At 41.2% G+C, this 20297-nt stretch overlaps 1 protein-coding gene across 1 annotated transcript; it reads right to left on the bottom strand.

The window, feature by feature from the left end:
* Positions 1 to 7091: 7091 nt before the first annotated feature.
* LOC124151659 (CD9 antigen-like) lies at positions 7092 to 20128 on the bottom strand. Its single transcript, XM_046524239.2, has 8 exons — positions 19970 to 20128; positions 19698 to 19871; positions 12621 to 12821; positions 11842 to 11916; positions 11142 to 11237; positions 10877 to 10963; positions 10083 to 10166; positions 7092 to 9072 (listed from the first exon to the last, which is right to left on the bottom strand). Exons 2-8 carry the CDS (start codon positions 19761 to 19763, stop codon positions 9010 to 9012), a joined length of 672 nt encoding a protein of 223 aa, XP_046380195.1. The 5' UTR covers positions 19764 to 19871; positions 19970 to 20128; the 3' UTR covers positions 7092 to 9009.
* Between the last annotated feature and the right edge of the window lie 169 nt (positions 20129 to 20297).

Raw genomic sequence — 20297 nt, 5'->3', positions numbered from 1 at the left:
GACACTTAATTATTTCAATAAAAAATGCACTTACTTCATGTTTCATTTGCTGTTTTAACGACCATGGACCACAACGAGACCGTATTCTTGTATTACATGTGACATTGATTCCATGAAAATATCTCATCATTTGTTGTGCATGACACTCATCCATTGTAACATTTACTCACGAACAGGTAAACAGAACATTCAGGCTACCTTTATTTTACGTTTTGAAACGTTTGATTTTATTCACGCAAATAATTTTGGTTCAATTTAATATCAATTCGGGAAAAACAAGGCGAGGGGAGGTGAAATGGGACTTAACGTCGCATCCAAGAACATTTCACTTATATTCATGTCTATCCTTGTACAATGCCGAAGTTAAACACCTCAATCAGACACCGTATGCTGACACCGAGCCGACCAGTCCTTTCATTCCCTAATGCAGAGCGTCAGACAGGGTAGCAACATGTACAACACGTCATCTTTTTGTATGACGCAGCCATGTGATCTAACCCCCGACCTTCAGACCTAGGACGCAGACAGCAGAAACAGGATTCACATATTGCAGCCATACAAAATGTGTAGTATGATAAAGTGAAGTGTATTGTAGCATTGATGCGGTGCGGTGCGGTGCGGTGCGGTGCGGTGGGGTGCGGTGCGGTGTAGCATAGCACAGCACAGCACAGCACAGCACAGTACAACACAGTGAGTGAGTGAATGAGTATGTATTTACGCCACATTTAGCACATTATCACTTCCACAAACGCGAGGGACACCAGAATTGGACTCCAAAGTCTGCGAGATCCAACAGACCCTGCGGTGTCGCTGAACGTGAGCGAGTTTGTTTCATACCCCCTTGTACTTGACCTGTACCGCGGCATGTCAAGTTTTATATTGGAGGATAAACAGATGTGATTCAGTTCTAAGACGTTTACCTCTGTGGTGAAACCCACAACACGGGATCAAAATCAAATATCGAACCCTTGATTATCGGTGCCTGTCACGACTAAGGGACGCAACCCTGGATCAGACTTTGGCGACTGAGCCACCCGCGTCTCTTGTGATAAGATATTCAGGAAGATTTGACGACTACAGTTGGCGATGACATCCTGTTAAGCTGGGGGAAGATGATTGACTGGTCACACCTTCACAACCGAATGGGGGTCTTTGGAATCTTTTAAATAAACAAATCAGAATATATCGGTATTACAGACAATTACATATTTGTCAGAATTTGATTTTTCTTTGTGTGTAAAACGTTGTTTAGATAAATAATGTACTACTTACGGTTTAGGGAACACTTCAGAATCATAAACCCAACAAAAACCATTCCATCTTCATAAGAAGTCTCCTCCAATAGCAGAATCCTTTGTACGTCAAAATTCTACTTTTGATATAAAACCCTCCTTTTCCAACCCAAAGTTTAAAACTTAATAGAGAAAATGTTGAAACCCAGAGGTATATGCTAAAACATCCTAAATAGTATTCGAAAACATTCTCCAGCTGATCGTATTTTAGGAAGGCTCAATAACTAGTTAGAATTGAATCTATTGGCCAGGTTTTGATATCTACGGAGGGAGTGAGGATTTATGCCGCTTTTAGCAATATTCCAGCAACATCACGGCGGGGGACACCAGAAATGGGCTTCACACATTGTACTCATGTCGGGAATTGAACCCGGGTCTTCGGCGTGACGAGCGAACGCTTTAACAACTAGGCTGCCCGACCGCCCCTTGGTTGATATCTACGACTAAGGTGATGAGTATATATGCTTACCTAACTGAATTTACAGATAGCTGATATGACAGTGACGTCAATCGAGGGACATGCGAGATGAATAGGATATTGGCCACTCAAAATTATTTCGATCTCGTCTCTAATTTGATACATGTTTCTCGTATACTAAAATTAGGAGGTTAATATATCAGTGGATTACAGTTACATCTTTGGTAATCTTTTAAATATTGACCCCCATTCATTTCCATATTTGATTCTCATGGGAACGTTTTTATCTTGCAGATATTAAGATTGTTATTCCTAAACACGCCACCAGTCACAAATCGATGAATAGCCAGCCATTGTGTGATTTTATTGAATTTGAAACAATATGTCATCTGACAAAAACGTGTTTGGTTTAAATCCGATCGGATCCGAACTTAAGATCATATTAAACGTGTTCAGTTTATCAGATTGAGTAAAATGATACCCCGATGTACGTTTTGTTGGGTTTTATTTATTTGTTGTTTAACGTCACATTCGGCAATATTTGACGGTGGCCGGTAAATAATCGACTCTAGACCAGACACACTAGTGCTTGATATTATAGCAACGATAAACGTGGTCGGGGTACCACGACACGAGTCACCGAGTCGGACCGCCTTATCCATTAGGTCATCTTAAGCGAAATATATGAGCTATAACGGTCCAGATAATTCACGGACCGCCTCCGTGGTCTTGTGGTAGAGCGTCCGCCCGGAGAGCGGAAGGTCCAGGGTTCGATCCCGGGCCGCGTCATACAAAAAGATTAAAAGATTGTACTTGTTGTTACCCTGTCTGGCGCTCGGCATTAAGGGGCTAAAACAAGGACTGGTCGGCTCTGAGTCAGTATACTGTGTATATAGCACTATAAATCGGCATCAGTCCGGACTAGTACAAGCAGCCACACACACACATACACGTGCATGCACGTCGCTATATAAGTGCAATAATCTTGGACGCGACGTTAAACCCAATTTCACCTCACCTCACCAGATATTTCACGCCGGCTGGTCAAGAGAAGTCAAACAAATGGTCAACCGCAAGAGGACGACCAACGACATCGGGCACACTAATAGACAATCAGCCAAGTCACAAAAGTATAGTTAGCCATCTTCCCAAGTCGCTGTCTTACAAACAAAATAATGTCTTGTGTTACTACTAAGGTCAACTGAAAGATATGTAATCAAGACAGTGTTTTATAAATATATATTCATAGTTCTATGTTTATGATATTCTTGTCAAGAAATGATAGTTATCTCCTTTCAATGACAAAGGTATAAACAACGGGAACCTGGAACATGTCTCCAGTATGCTATTGCTTGTCCTGGGGACACCTGATGGTGTTGGACGTTGCTTTGGGTTTCTAACTGGTTTGTCCTGCCCTGACTCCATTATCTAGTGTTATTGAGTATTTGATACACCTAAATAATTTGTTTGTTTATTTGTTGTTTAACGTCGAAATCAGCAACATTCCGGCTATATGACGGCGGTCTGTAAATAATCGAGTCTGGACCAGACAATCCAGTGATTGACATTATGAACATCGATCCACGCAACAGACATACGAAGACACGCATCAACCAAGTCAGCGAGTCTGACCACGTTAGTCGCCTCTTACGACAAGCATTGGTTGCTGAAGACCAATTCTACCCCGGATCTTCACGGGTCGGATATAATCTGAAAACTTCTGATGTTCATCTCCGAACTATGTAGAGAACACCATTCAACTTCTCATTTCCGTAAAACTTGACGATACTATTCCATTAAAGATAACAAATCATTGTTAAATTTAAATTTCAACCTGAGTATTTTTGTCTTTGAAAGGCATTTCTTCTAATTTTACTTCTTTTTTTTTACTGGCCTGTTAAGAGACCATCCGCTTAATAACAATAAGCTGGCATGACGCGGTGTTTAATCCCAAAGCGCGTGTTTATGTACGGCGGGAACACGTTTCACTTGCAAATATTGAAAACTCTTAACATCCCTAGGCTTATTCAGTGGCATATTGTGTAGAAATGATAGATCACCGAGAGCAGCTTATGCATATTGCAACAAAGGTTCACAAATTAAATTATAGTGACGTGATTGTACACGTTGCGGTGCAGGGTCCCGTTCCACACGACGACCGTGAGTCTATGTTAAAGTATGGGAGTTACGATAACCTTAGCTCTACGATAGCATTGTGGAACGGATCTATGAATTCTAAAGATGGGCCGATGTATCAAATTAATACGTGTCAACTTTTCACGTGTTTGAATTATGCTGGCAAACTCAGTTGGAGTCAGCTGTGGATGGCGCAGATGTGTGCCTAATCACACACGACAGTGACATTTAAAAATAAGTTATACAAGTGGCAAGTTATAAAAAACACTTCGAGTTTAGGTATCTGACGAGCGAAAAATAAAATTATATGCATTGAATTATTTTTCCAAGCCTCAAAATATATATGAAAGGTTACGTTCTACCAACATTGCAGTGTTTGTGAGTAGGGCAGATCGGTGTTATCTCTCCTCCCAACCGCCGTGTCGTCAGATAAATATGACACTTCTAAATGTCATACTGCATCTCTTCCCTAAGATAAACATGTCATCACCACTCCCTTTATCATATCCATAAACGCCCAAGGAGTGTAACCGACTTAAGCGATTGTTTGCCTCATTAATGCTTTGGATGCACATGACTTGCCCTTGCATGTGTTTGTTACGGGAGCCACCGGTGGGGTACGATACGCTCACCTTTTCGCGAATGCCATGTATCATCACGACTTTAGAGTGATTCATAAACGCATGCTCATGATATAGTCGGCATCCGAGATATTTTATCATTATGGAAATTGTTTTGTGGCATTTATTCACATATTCTCGATATAAACTGTGCGATATCTGTCCAAGTTCTAATCCTTCCCTGGAACATTAGAGAGTATGTGCATATTGTTTAACGCTGCAGTGAGACATATCGAGTCTGGTGTCGACGTAACAGTGGTTGATATTAGGAGCGACGTCCAAAGCCGTCGGGGTACGATGTCATGCACCCAGCCAAATCACTGAGTCTGACATGCATATATGTAGGTAGCTGGGGGTTTATAGCCCGGGATTCCTGTGATGCGAGTACAAGTGTATTAGGGACATAGGGACATAAGGAAGCAATACTACAAGGGAATACGTAGCGTGTGACGAGGAGGTGGTGGTATAGCTATACCAGATATTCGTGCTTGACAAAACTCTTTTATCCACACAAGATCTTTCGCCGTTCAACGGCTCTTCTGGTGTAATTACACGATGAACGGAGAAAGATCTTGTGTGGATAAAAGAGTTTTGAAAAGCACGAATATCTGGACTCTTTTTTTTGTATATTTAATACGTATACACCTGTCGGCATTCGTGACCAACTCGTGTTATTCCGGGACAAGCCGAATAGCGACTCGTGCCCCTCTCGTGGCCATTTTTGCGACTGGGTTCCGTCTAAGCGCAAACGGGCAAAGCTAAAAGAATTGTCAACTTGTGGGACTACTTCCAACATGGCTGCCGACACAACGCCGATCCATTCAACGCCGATCAAAACACAAAGTAAGCTGTGTTTGGCGGGATGTACAAACCCATATAGACTGTTCCAACTGAGTGGTCGGAAGATAAGTGGCAAACAAACAGTCATAGATCGTTTGGAAGACTTTTTCAGTGTAGATTTGTATGAGAAAGACCAACCTTATTTGTTTCTGCGTACGACTTGTTTTACAAAGATAAACAATTATCATGAATTGAGATCAGCTGCTTCGCAACATGCTATACATATATTGTCTACACTACAACGTGTTAAAAGACAAGCCCGAACGCCAGCTGGGGCATCTAGTTAAAAAGTACACGTTAGTGAGGACACCAGAGACGATAGATCTAGCACAGACCCATCTGACACAGTACTAAAACCAAAGGTAAAAGCCAAGAGGAAGTTACTCCCAACTAAACCAAGGCGAAGGACAGTGGCTGAAGTTATAGCTGAGTCTGTCAGTGCTACCACTGGTGCAGCAACAAGTCAGGACACATCACCGGACTCCCGTAGACCTACAGAAGAGAGTCAAGTCGAACACAAGTACTGTAAGCCTTTGATATCAGCCCAGCCCGACGCAAATAAAGAGGAGCAGTGTTCTGCAGTAAAACTTGTGGAAGTACCTGTCACACTTGAAGGTGATACCAAAGCCCTCACTGGACAAATTAGAATCATGTGTTCCCCAGGCAAGAGTGTATAATATAATAAGACTCCAGACCACTTGTCAGACACAATGTGTTAGCTGCTGCTGTCTGTGAACTGAAAGAATATTGTCCGCAGTTATTTCACGTTATCCAGGCAGCTCTAGGTGATAAGATACCTCAAAGTTCAAAGATTGCAACAATTGCCACAATGTATGGCATGATTCTGCACTGCAACAATAATAAGGTGTCAGCAGTGCAGAGATTGTTCACAACAGCAGGCATAAAGAATCATGCCGACAGCAAAGTATATATGGCTAGCTCTTTCTTACAGTTTTCAGCCCATTCCAGTTTGCCAAAGTTTGAAGTAAGTTTCATTGCAACCAAGTTGAAAGAATGCATACTCTGATACTAATAAACATGATCGCATCGCCAGAATATAGTATGTCAACAACTGTTGGTATATTCACCATATTTTCTTGTGGAAATTATTTAATGATGTAAAGATGTAATAATTATAATGAAAACATCATTATGTGGTTAACATGAATGCATTTACTATGCACCCATGTATTCTTTCACCTGACAGGTGTGTGAGAATATCTTTTTACATGCATGCACATTTTATTATCAGATTGTTTTTTCACGATTAACTAACACATGGCAACACTTTACTGACAGGTTACGGAAAAGGGCGAGTGGTGACGAATGACCTGACTGATGAAATCACGTCGTTTAGGAGAACTATGACGTCACAATACCAAGGTGACAATGGACAAATAACTTACGCCTTTACATTTTAGTTTTTTAAAGCTAAGCTTTTTAGTTTTCCCGCTATATAAGCTTAATTTTGATCATGAACCTACATTGTTTCAAAGAGAGCAACATTTCATTCCTAAATACGCGCCCAAGTTAAATGTGAAGGCGTAAGTTATTTGTCCATTGTCAGATACACTGAAGAGCTGACATGAGACAGTGAAAGTACTATGTCTGAAACTGATATAAAGAAGATATTGGACTAACGTGGACTTTATTATTTTAATATATAGAACAGTATTGTCGACTCTGTGATAACGAGTCATGAAAGTGTTTTGTGTGTATATTGCGGCACTCAGCAACATTCCAGTAATATACGACAATATGTATCTATAATAAAAGGCCGACACAGAGATTGAAATATTTATTCAATTCAATTTCTTTCAAGAAGGTAAAAAGAAATACTTCAAGAAGATAGAGCAAAACATAATTTGTCCTAATTTTTTACTCTCCTGCATATATATGAATAACATACTCAGTGTACATACCTGCGTTTTGGTATGTCCAACATGGACGAAATCTTACAAAGGTATTACATATATTTGACGAGGCAATACGTTACACAAAAAGCTGACACGCTGTATATACATGTAATTGAAATGCATTTCAAAACGGCAGTAAAACAAAGTCGCACACTTTGAAATGTGTACTGGTGTTTGTTTGTTTGTATAACGCCGCATTCAGTAGTATTCCACCTATAAATTGGTGGCCCGTAAATATTCGAGTATGAACCAGACAATCCAGTGATGACACGCAATCTATTAAGTCACCGAGCCTGACCACCCGATCCATCGGGTCGTGTTTCTTTACAAGCACTGGTTGCTGGGGGCCTGTTCTGCCCCGGAATTCCCAAGGGAGTGGGATACATGAGATAAAGCAATATTCATCATGATACATTGGCATCGGATCCCAATTGCGTGGATTGATGCTCATAATATCAATCACTGGATTGTATGGTCAAGACTCGATTATTTACAGACCGCCGTCATATAGCTGGAATATTGTTGAGTGCGGCGTTAAACAACAAACAAACTTGACGGCAAGATGACAATATCAGATAATTGTTGAAAAACGAGCATTCCATATATAAGTGTACATGCTACCTGGTCTGGCGTTGGATATAAATGTCGCCAAACTAAATCTTCAGTACTAAAAAAATAGTGTTACCTATGATGATTGCACTGACGTCTATAAACACTGTTTTGACGTTTTCCAGCGTGCAGGGTGCAGCGTTAAACAACAAACAAACTGACACGCATGAGCCATTTCTGTCTATAAATATATCTTCTATGTTTCCATAATCTTTCATGCCGATCCTGAAGCAAAATATCCTAAAACTCCCAAAATAAACATACAATACTTCGGCATGTGGAGATTTCTTCAGTTTTCGAAAATGAAGAGATTTTCTTCTCCGTTCAATTACATGTGTATAATAATTAAAGACAACTCAACCCCATAACACCGCCTCCGTGGTCTAGTGGTAGAGCGTCCGCCCGGATAGCGGAAGGTCCGGCCCAGCCGTGTCATACCAAAAGACGTTAAAAGATGGTACTTGTTGTTACCCTGTCTGGCGCTCGGCGTTAGGGGCTAAAACAAGGACGGGTCGACTCGGAGTCAGTATACTGTGTCTGAGTGGGGTATTCATGTTAAACTGGGGCATGGTATCTCAGTGGGCTAGCACTATAAATCGGCATCAGTCCGGACTAATACAAGCAGCCACTCACACGTGCATGCACGTCGCTATATAAGTGCAATAATCTTGGCCGCGACCCAATTTCACCTCACCTCGTAACCTCACCACTTAACCCCATAATAACTTTTTTTAAATCATTTCAGAATGTGAGAAATAATTTCAGTATGGCATCCGAAGTAGCATGCAAAAGAAGCCGGTGTCTATGTGAAATCTTACATATTTGTATAAAAGTAATACAATGATATGAAAAAAGAAAACCACATCCATGTACTATATAACAACAGAGTTCACAAGTATTTTGGTTGAGCCCATCTCCTCTTATACATGAAACATTGTTCAGAACATCAATCCCTTTTTTACTGAAATAATCATTGCACTGTTTTAGCAATTTTAAACAAAGAATATTATTATTTATAAATACAAAATGTTGTATGTTCTGAACAAGAGTTTTATAAAGATCATGTTTCAGAAAATAGATCTAAAAACAGTATCTCATTATTTCATACAAAAAGGGACCAGATACACTTATTGATGAGTTATTATTTATAACTGCTGTTGTTCTTTCGCCGTGTTGCCTTACTCATGTCGGAGCTTCCTTATGGCGCAACAGAACATCATGGACAAAACCAGTCCTAAAATCTGTAAAGAAAACACAAAGTACCATCAGAAATGTGTTTGTTTGTTTGTTTGTTTGTTTGTTGTTTAACGCCGCACTCAGAAATATTCAAGCTATATGACGGCGGTCTGTAAAATAATCGAGTCTGGACCAGACAATCCAGTGATTCAACATGTATCAACCAGGTCAGCGAGCCTGACCACCCGATCCCGTTACTCGCCTTTTACGACAATCATAGTCGCCTTTTACGACAAGTATTGGTTGCTGAAGACCTATTCTAACCCGGAATCTTCACGGGTCCCATCAGAAGTATCTCGATATCATCACTAGTTTACTATGCATCTGATGCAAGCCATTTGTTTCAGTTATATATAAGCTTCACTAACTACAGGTAATAGGTCCATGCTTGCCGTAAAAGGAGACTATGCTTGTCGTAAAAGACGACTAACGGGATCGAGTGGTCAGGTCGCTGACTTGGTTGATGCATGTCATCGATCCCAATTGCATGGGTCGATGCTCATGATGTCAATCACTGGATTGTCTGGTCCAGACTCGATTATTTTACAGACCGCCGTCATATAGCTGGAATATTGCTCTGAGTGCGGCTTTAAACAACTAACAAACCAACGAACAAACAGTTACACATACTCGGGATCAATACTATGCAGAACCTCGCTTTCGAAATGTCGCGCTTGCTTCCCAAGTACCAAGTGGTCCGACTTCCCCATTGTTCTCGGTGCCTTAGGATGGGTACCTCCCAATCTGTTGACTGACATTGGGAGAGTACCCGGGTTTGCTACCAGAAATACAGCCCTTCTGACAATCTGGGTAATGCAGAAGGCTGCAGTGTTGGGGAGTCTTCACATTCTCTGAAAAGTTCGGGGTGGGTTTGACTAGGCAGCGCTTCCTGGTACCCAGTCAGATCGTCTCGATCCAACATGATTATTTACAAGCCGTCGTTATATGGAATGTTGCTGGATGAATCCGGCGTCAATCAATCAATCAATCAATCAATCAATCAATATGTACTGACCATGATAACCGTTCCGAGAAATGCCACGCCGGCCGTCATACCCAGGTTAGGCGCCAATGTTTTGAAAAACTCCTCAGCACAGGGCTATAAATAAGAGAAACGGTAAATGTTTATCAAACACAACATTATGTAGAAAGTGAGACCTTTAGTTGCACAACACAGTGCATTATTAACATATCGATAGTTCCATCGGAGAAGTTTTCATGCTGAGTCAATACATTAACGTCAAGGACCCATCTTGTAAGAGCCGAATGTTGATAGGATGGTCCTTAATTTCACCCTAACGCGATTGCCTCGTTCGTTTCTCATTCAATCACTAGTTTGTCTGGTCCAGATTATTTACAGGCCGACATCATATTGCTGGAGTTGTGCCTACTTTGAACAACATCCATCTCGCTTGTTGAAGTGAGTCAGTTAGATATTCGACCCCGTTCATCCAGAATATTAACGAAGTCCCAGGTGGAAGCGTCGGGTAATCAAATTTTCGGAGTAACGAATATTGATAAAGAATAATGTACCTTTAATTATACATCGCGTTCAGTAAAAGAGGGGGCACGGTATGTCAGCACCATACCCGTGCTCGTGGGTTTCACCGAAGTGGTAAACGTCTGAGACCTGCATCACTTCGGGCTTTCCTCCAACATTCAGCTGACACGCCATGATATTACCGGAATAGTGTTAAAAGCGGCGTTAAACCTAACTCTCTCACTCAATTAAAGATCGTCACAGGAGTGGGTTTTCCGAACTAACTAGGTCCGGACCATTGAGGTTGTGCTGTAAAGGAGTAAACGTACCTTCAGATAAGTCTCAATTTTACAGGCTCCAGCCATGGCGCTGATAGGATAATCTGAAAATCCAGATTTGGCTCCACAGCAATGGAACTGAAACAAAACCAATATATTTCATTTTTTTTCTGTGGTGACCTTTCTTGGCCTTTAAAAATAGCATAATAAATACCTCGGTGAATTTTGGACAGTACACTTCAAAATATACTCCAACAAAAAATAGATGGAACCAATATTTCTCACATGATAGCATAAAATGGAAACGATGTCTTACAGCTTCCTGGAAATTATATATGAAAAGTTTGGCATCTTTGTCGCTGTTGTAGACGTCGACTTTGCTCTGGAGGTAATTTCCAAATGCGTCTTTCACCTGAAAAGAAAACGTAAATTGATAGACATAAATAAATGTACAAAAGTACAAATGAAATACATGAGTAAAAACAGAAACACATATTTGTTTTCTAAGTGAATCTGGTTTAATGCCGCTTTGAACAATATTTTAGTTTCAGTTGGATGTGGGAGGCAGACTGGTGTGGGTCTTAGATGTTTCTGTGAAACCCATGAGTGAGTGGGTATGGTTTTACCCCGCTTTTAGCAATATTCCAGCAATATCACGGAAATGGGCTTCACACATTGCACCCATGTGGGGAATCGAACCCGGGTCTTCGGCCTGGCGAGCGAACGCTTTAACCTCTAGGCTACCCCACCGCTCCTGAAGCCCACGAGCGATGCTATCGTGCTGACAAACCTTTGTTCAATATTAGGTCGAACCTAGGACTCGAATATATGATCATATGATCCTGGGATGCTTAAAGGACGCAACCCAGGACAGCGCATTTGTGAGGTTTAGACGATTACTCCTGCCCCTATCATAAAGTGATGCCAGGTCAGTTTGCTTCCTTTCGATTTTAAGCATATGGAATCGTCACAATAGTCAGCGTTCTTAACCCGCTTAGGATGCTTAGTGTACTTACAGTATCCATCTGAGTAAGAACCACCACTCCAGTTGCAAGAAGAATGACACAGATGATGGACAAACTGATGAAGAACTGAAATAATAAAAAGTACATATTACCAATCAATAATTATTATTTGGGTCACATTGTTCTACTAACCAGTCACAAGAGCTGTTGGGCTGAACCCATCTTTAACACCATTTCATTTATATCCTAGCCTGTCAGCTTAGTGTAAATTCTGGTCGGAACGGATACGAAATTTTGGTTTGTGTGTTGTTTAACGCCATAGTCAGCAATATTGACGGCAACCTGGGAACAATCGATTCTGGACAAGGCAGTGGTTGATATTAAGAGCAACAATCCGTGCCGGACGGGTACGATGACACGCAATTAGCTTTACCGAGACTGGCCAGCCTATCTATAAGGTCGACTTTAAGAACCGGCACGGGCTTCTGGAGATACCTGTTAAACCAGTTCGTCGACCCGTGAAGATTCCGGGGTAGAATAGGTCTTCAGCAACCCATGCTTGCCGTGAAAGGTGACTATGCTTGTCGTAAAAGCCTACTAACGGTTTCGGGTGGTCAGGCTCGCTGACTTGGTTGATGCATGTCATCGATACCAATTGCGTGGATCGATGCTCATGAGATTAATCACTGGATTGTGTGGTCCAGACTCGATTATTTAGAGACCGCCGTCATTTGGCTGGAATATTGCTGAGTGCGGCGTTAAACAACAAGCAAACCAACCAACCAACCAACCAGTTCGTCATAGGGTATCTGAAAAGGACGTGATCTCACCACAACAAGCAGACACTGGCTCTGTCTGATTGTTCCAAAAACTCCGACAACGCCAACGAGGAGGATGACGCAGCCAATGCCGATGAAGATGCCGGAGGCGGTCTGTAAAGCGTCAAAATTGACAGACTCGTTTATGTATTTGCCGGCGTCTGGGTCAACCCGTATCCAGATCCCAAAACCTACAATCCCAAGTCCAAGAATCTGGAATGAAGCAATACATGATTCACATGAGTACATTGGGAAAAGAGCGAATACTGCAGAGAATTGAACAAAACTATACTGCATTACACTACACATGTAGGTAGGGCAAACTTTATTTCCTAAACAGCTATTGTCCAACTCGATCGATTTCAGAATCAGAGCTCCAGATAAGCTGCGTTTCTGCGTAAAAAACGCATCAGAAATGCAGAGACACGCAGTAAAATATAATCCAAGCGTATCAAATACACAACGAACATTACAGATACGCTTCAAAAATAAAACTTGTGCGTATCGTCAAAATATTGTGAAGTAACCCTGCGTATTCGATTAGCAAATCCGCAACTTATTTTGAAATTATAAACTGGCATTCCGTCAACCTTGCCAAACTCCACGATGACAGTTACATCATGATCATTTGCCATCACACTTTCTTGTGGAAGTATTGTGGTATTTTTGAGTCCTATAAAGCTCTCGAACCCACACGACACCAGTTTGCAGGGACTAGATGAATAGTGTTTTTAAATATTTAACTTAAATACCCACATGTGTATAAACTAGTGGGTAACAGAAATTTGAATACCCAGATAGAATTACTGATACCCAATGATTTTAATATGCATGGGTAAAATACCCACAACACCTAAAGCTTATCTGGAGCTCTGAGAATAATATTTTTGATAACTAAAACAACACTAATTATACATTATTTCATCTCTTTTACAAAGGTAATTCAATTCGAATTATGATGTTATACTTTAGAAATATAGTTTGCTCTACCCCCATTTAGTTTAATAAAGTATAGGTTTGCCCTAAGCCTTTTTGTAGTTAAAACACGAGGACGCTGGCGTCTGAGTGCTTTTACGTAATAATAGTTCAGGGCAAAACTATACTTTATAAAAAAAACACAAAAAAAACAAAAAAACAACAAAAAAACTATTCTTTAAAACATGACACATAGGGCAAACTATATTACTTTTCTAAGATGTCAAGTTTAAGACTAACCTTGTGTTTTATTAGAGATGGCTAAAAAAGAAAGCCGTTATAAACGGTGCCTAAAGTTGAAAATTCCCGAACAGGGCTAACTGACGGGCAGTTCCACCTACTTGCCTGTTGCCTTACTTAAGAGACCAAGTACGATTTAAACATAATAAAACACGACATAGGTATTTTATGGTTTAACTAAGTCATCCGGGACCCGTGAAAATCCGGGGTAGAATAGGTCTCCGGCAACCCATGCTTGCCGTAAAAGATGACTAACGTTGTTTAACGCCGCACTCAGCTATATGACGGCGGCCAGTAAATAATCGAGTCTGGACCAGACAATCCAGTGATTGACAACATGAGCATCGATCCACCCAATTGGGACCGATGACATGCATCAACCAAGTCAGCGAGCCTGACCACCCGATCCCGTTAGTCGCCTTTCACGACAAGCATAGTCGCCTTTTACGGCAAGCATGGGTTGCTGAAGACCTATTCTACCCCGGATCCTCACGGGCCACTGCACGTTACCGTAACCGACGTGAATCGATGGCCTTGAGGCAGGCTATTGCCTCGTCGTGGGACGTAACATGGAGAGGGGGGGGGTGGGGGGGGGGTGTAACAAGAGAGGCTGTTGCCTGTAGAAATTTGTTAAATGTAGGTACCCGACCCCCTATTACCCGACCCTACCCGGGTACCCAGTTTAGGTCTAAAGACATGGGAACATAATGTCTGATTGGGAACTGTTTTACCGCAGCCCTGGCCAAAATTATTTAGATACATGTATAAATCTATCACATCATGCGTACACTGAAGTTAACTGAAGCTTTATCTTTACTCAAACATATACAAGTCAAAAGGAATGTGTGCATCATCAGAAAGAAATGTGAACATTAGCGACTTGTAGTGTAACAACTGAGCAAAAGTGAGCTTTTGTCATTAAACAAATATATCACGTGACTAACCACGGGCCCGGGTAGTCCTGTGGGTACCTGGGTCCTACTCAGGACCCACCCGACTCGAGTACCCGAGTTACCCGTCCCAGTCCTAGTTAAATGCCCCACACTGAGCAACGTTTGAGGCAAAATCATATGACGCTCTTTCAGAACAGTAAACTGCGGTTATTACGATTTAGTTCGATATAAACGTAGTTCGTTATAAGCATATATACAGTGTATAAACAGCAAATGGTCGGGATTAAAAAATATGTTCGTTTTATCCGTCAGTTAGTTATAAGCGTTTTCGTTATAAACGTAGTTTACTGTAATATGATCATCTATGCAATGTCTAGTGAGTTTGGTTTAACGCCGCTTTTAACAGTATTCCAGTTATATCGCGGTGCATCAGCTTAATGTGGGAGGTAAGCCCTATATGATACAGGTCTCAGACGTTTACCATTTCGGTGAAACCCACCAGCATGGCGCTGACAAAAATAAAAACATTATCGGGGCGAACCGGGATTAGAACCTTCATGCAGGTTCCTGGCGTGCCCAAGGGACGCAACCCTGCACAGCGAATTGCAGCCCCTTATACGACAGGAACACCTGTGCAATAGATCAAGATGATGGCAAATACTATAGGGTTTCAAGTATCGTGGACGTCAGGCAGTTGTATTCATTGAATAGGTCAGCGTGACCCAACCGAGGTTCACTGCACTTATTCCCACTCACACAGCCCCATACGTTCGTGTTAACCTGCACAAACAATCAATGTATAGGCGTGTCTACCCGATAAGGTTCAACAGAACAAGGCCAAGCATAAAAGGGGCTTATCACGTATACCTTCAGTGCGTGTCGTATTACAACTTTCAATATCGACAAGTTCATATCGATCGAACATAAATAGTCATGCCTGGTCGTTATGTTGTGATAACACTCAGATATGTTATGCATAGGATAGATAAGCTTCACCCAACAATAGTTCGTTAAGAAAACACTTCCTGACTATGTTGATAGTTTGTTATTCCTTGGTGCAATGAATAGTGTGTTCGTGACTTAGCAATATTGCATGTGTATGACGGTGACCTGTTAATAAGTAAGCCTGGACCAGGCAATCTAATAAGTTATTTTAATCGCAACGATCCACGCAGTTTGGGTACGTTGACACCAAATCGACCAAGTCACCGAAGCTGACAGATCGTCGCTTCGTACGGTAAGCAGAGATTGCTCGGGTCAAATTCTAACCCAACTCCGCGGAGTACTATTTATAGACACACGTGTGACAGTTCTTGTATAAACATGTATACGTCGCTGACGATGTTTACATTCAGAGATGTATGAAAGCGCCCATATATAATATGTTTTTATTCAGAACATATAATCAGTGTATAGTCAGAAGATATGTGAACCCCAGACATAATATGTGTATAGTCAGAACATGTGAGTCCCAGGCATAATATGTGTATAGTCAGAACATGTGTGAGTCCCAGACATAACATGTGTATAATCAGAACATGTGTGAGACCCAGACATAATATGTGTATAGTCAGAACATGTGTGAGTTCCAGACATAACATGTGTATAGTCAGAACATGTGTGAGTCCCAGACATAATATGTGTATAGTCAGAACATGTGTGAGTCCCAGACATAACATGTGTATAGTCAGAACATGTGAGTCCTAGACACAATATGTGTATAGTCAGAACATGTGAGTCCTAGACACAATATGTGTATAGTCAGAACATGTGTGGGTCCCAGGCATAATATGTGTATAGTCAGAACATGTGTGAGGCCCAGACATAATATGTGTATAGTCAGAACATATGTGATAGGGGCCCAGACATAATATGTGTATAGTCAGAACATGTGTGAGTCCCAGGCATAACATGTGTATAGTCAGAACATGTGTGATAGGGGCCCAGACATAATATGTGTATAGTCAGAACATGTGTGAGTCCCTGGCATAATATGTGTATAGTCAGAACATCAGTGATGCCCAGACACAATATGTGTATAGTCAGAACATGTGTGAGTCCCAGACATAATATGTGTATAGTCAGAACATGTGTGATAGGGGCCCAGGCATAATATGTGTATAGTCAGAACATCAGTGATGCCCAGACACAATATGTGTATAGTCAGAACATGTGTGAGTCCCAGACATAATATGTGTATAGTCAGAACATGTGTGATAGGGGCCCAGGCATAATATGTGTATAGTCAGAACATCAGTGATGCCCAGACACAATATGTGTATAGTCAGAACATGTGTGAGTCCCAGACATAACATGTGTATAGTCAGAACATGTGTGAGTCCCAGGCATAATATGTGTATAGTCAGAACATCAGTGATGCCCAGACACAATATGTGTATAGTCAGAACATCAGTGATGCCCAGACACAATATGTGTATAGTCAGAACATCAGTGATGCCCGGACATAATATGTGTATAGTCAGAACATGTGTGAGTCCCAGACATAACATGTGTATAGTCAGAACATGTGTGAGTCCCAGACATAAAATGTGTATAGTCAGAACATGTGTGAGTCCCAGACATAACATGTGTATAGTCAGAACATGTGTGAGTCCCAGACATAACATGTGTATAGTCAGAACATGTGTGAGTCCCAGACATAACATGTGTATAGCCAGAACATGTGTGAGTCCCAGACATAACATGTGTATAGTCAGAACATGTGTGAGTCCCAGACATAACATGTGTATAGTCAGAACATGTGTGAGTCCCAGACATAACATGTGTATAGTCAGAACATGCGTGGGCCCAGACATAATATATGTATAGTCAGAACATGTGTGAGTCCCAGACATAACATGTGTATAGTCAGAACATGTGTGAGTCCCAGACATAACATGTGTATAGTCAGAACATGTGTGAGTCCCAGACATAACATGTGTATAGTCAGAACATGCGTGGGCCCAGACATAATACATGTATAGTCAGAACATGTGTGAGTCCCAGACATAACATGTGTATAGTCAGAACATGTGTGATAGGGGCCCAGACATAATATGTGTATAGTCAGAACATGTGTGAGTCCCTGGCATAATATGTGTATAGTCAGAACATCAGTGATGCCCAGACACAATATGTGTATAGTCAGAACATCAGTGATGCCCAGACACAATATGTGTATAGTCAGAACATGTGTGAGTCCCAGACATAACATGTGTATAGTCAGAACATGTGTGAGTCCCAGACATAACATGTGTATAGTCAGAACATGTGTGAGTCCCAGACATAACATGTGTATAGTCAGAACATGTGTGAGTCCCAGACATAACATGTGTATAGTCAGAACATGTGTGATAGGGGCCAAGGCATAATATGTGTATAGTCAGAACATCAGTGATGCCCAGACACAATATGTGTATAGTCAGAACATGTGTGAGTCCCAGGCATAACATGTGTATAGTCAGAACATCAGTGATGCCCAGACACAATATGTGTATAGTCAGAACATGTGTGAGTCCCAGACATAACATGTGTATAGTCAGAACATGTGTGAGTCCCAGACATAACATGTTTATAGTCAGAACATGTGTGAGTCCCAGATATAACATGTGTATAGTCAGAACATCAGTGATGCCCAGACACAATATGTGTATAGTCAGAACATGTGTGAGTCCCAGACATAAAATGTGTATAGTCAGAACATGTGTGAGTCCCAGACATAACATGTTTATAGTCAGAACATGTGTGAGTCCCAGATATAACATGTGTATAGTCAGAACATGTGTGAGTCCCAGACATAACATGTGTATAGTCAGAACATGTGTGAGTCCCAGACATAACATGTGTATAGTCAGAACATGTGTGAGTCCCAGACATAACATGTGTATAGTCAGAACATGCGTGGGCCCAGACATAACATGTGTATAGTCAGAACATGTGTGAGTCCCAGACATAATATATGTATAGTCAGAACATGTGTGAGTCCCAGACATAACATGTGTATAGTCAGAACATGCGTGGGGCCCAGACATAATATATGTATAGTCAGAACATGTGTGAGTCCCAGACATAATATATGTATAGTCAGAACATGCTGGGCCCAGACATAATATGTGTATAGTCAGAACACTTGTGAGTCCCAGACATAATATATGTATAGTCAGAACATGTGTGAGTCCCAGACATAACATGTGTATAGTCAGAACATGTGTGGGCCCAGACATAACATGTGTATAGTCAGAATACGTGAGTCCCAGACATAACATGTGTATAGTCAGAACATGTGTGAGTCCCAGACATAACATGTGTATAGTCAGAACATGTGTGAGTCCCAGACATAACATGTGTATAGTCAGAACATGCGTGAGTCCCAGACATAAAATGTGTATAGTCAGAACATGCGTGGGCCCAGACATAACATGTGTATAGTCAGAACTGCAGCCTCGTGTGAAATGCGTTGTCTGTATTGTGATCGATAATGAGTCAAGAGGGAAAACCTAGTTTCGTTTTCATTTTGAGCTATTACTGTTTCTCGAGGAATGGAGGAAATGACAATGGCATATGAAGGATAACATGATCACTTGATCACTTTATGTCCCAGACATAACATGTGTATAGTCAGAACATGTGTGAGTCCCAGACATAACATGTGTATAGCCAGAACATGTGTGAGTCCCAGACATAACATGTGTATAGTCAGAACATGTGTGAGTCCCAGACATAACATGTGTATAGTCAGAACATGCGTGGGCCCAGACATAATATATGTATAGTCAGAACATGTGTGAGTCCCAGACATAACATGTGTATAGTCAGAACATGTGTGAGTCCCAGACATAACATGTGTATAGTCAGAACATGTGTGAGTCCCAGACATAACATATCATATTCAGACAGTGCAGACAGTGAGTTTCTATTCAGAACATGCTAGAACAAGATATCCCCATGCGTGTTACGGATACAAGAACAATACTGCACTTACCAAGAACAAAATGTTGAATGCATACATCAAATATTTGATGCAATCAATTTTTCCTCCGGAACACATGGCTGCTGATAAGTAAACCCAACAGAATCAGATGTACTGTACGCCAGAATAGTTGATGCGTTGTGGGTGTCCTATTGACAAATGATCAGCAGCTATATACGGCCACAGCTGGAGAGACAGAAATATCGGTTTGAACATACGAATACAAATATGACTCATACGATCATTTGTATGTTACGATTAACGTGTTAAAACTAAATCTCTACCTTTCACTGTCGCTGTATAACTCTTTGTGTCGACGAATAGTCACGGTTCGACTGCAGCCTCGTGTGAAATGCGTTGTCTGTATTGTGATCGATAATGAGTTAAGAGGGAAAACCTAGTTTCGTTTTCATTTTGAGCTATTACTGTTTCTCGAGGAATGGAGGAAATGACAATGGCATATGAAGGATAACATGATCACTTGATTTTACAAGCTTGACCATAAATTCTTCGCGAATATGATATCAACAGAAATGGGTCAGAGGGGAAAGCTTGTAGGAGTGAGTGAGTATGGTTTTACGCCGCTTCTAGCAATATTCCGGCAATGTCACC

The sequence above is a fragment of the Haliotis rufescens genome, unplaced genomic scaffold (assembly GCF_023055435.1).
Source record: "Haliotis rufescens isolate VD_foot unplaced genomic scaffold, xgHalRufe1.0.p SCAF_6, whole genome shotgun sequence".
In the NCBI taxonomy this organism is placed as follows: domain Eukaryota; kingdom Metazoa; phylum Mollusca; class Gastropoda; order Lepetellida; family Haliotidae; genus Haliotis; species Haliotis rufescens.
Note: the sequence above shows the minus strand (reverse complement) of the source record. Positions and strands in the feature narration are given on the sequence as shown.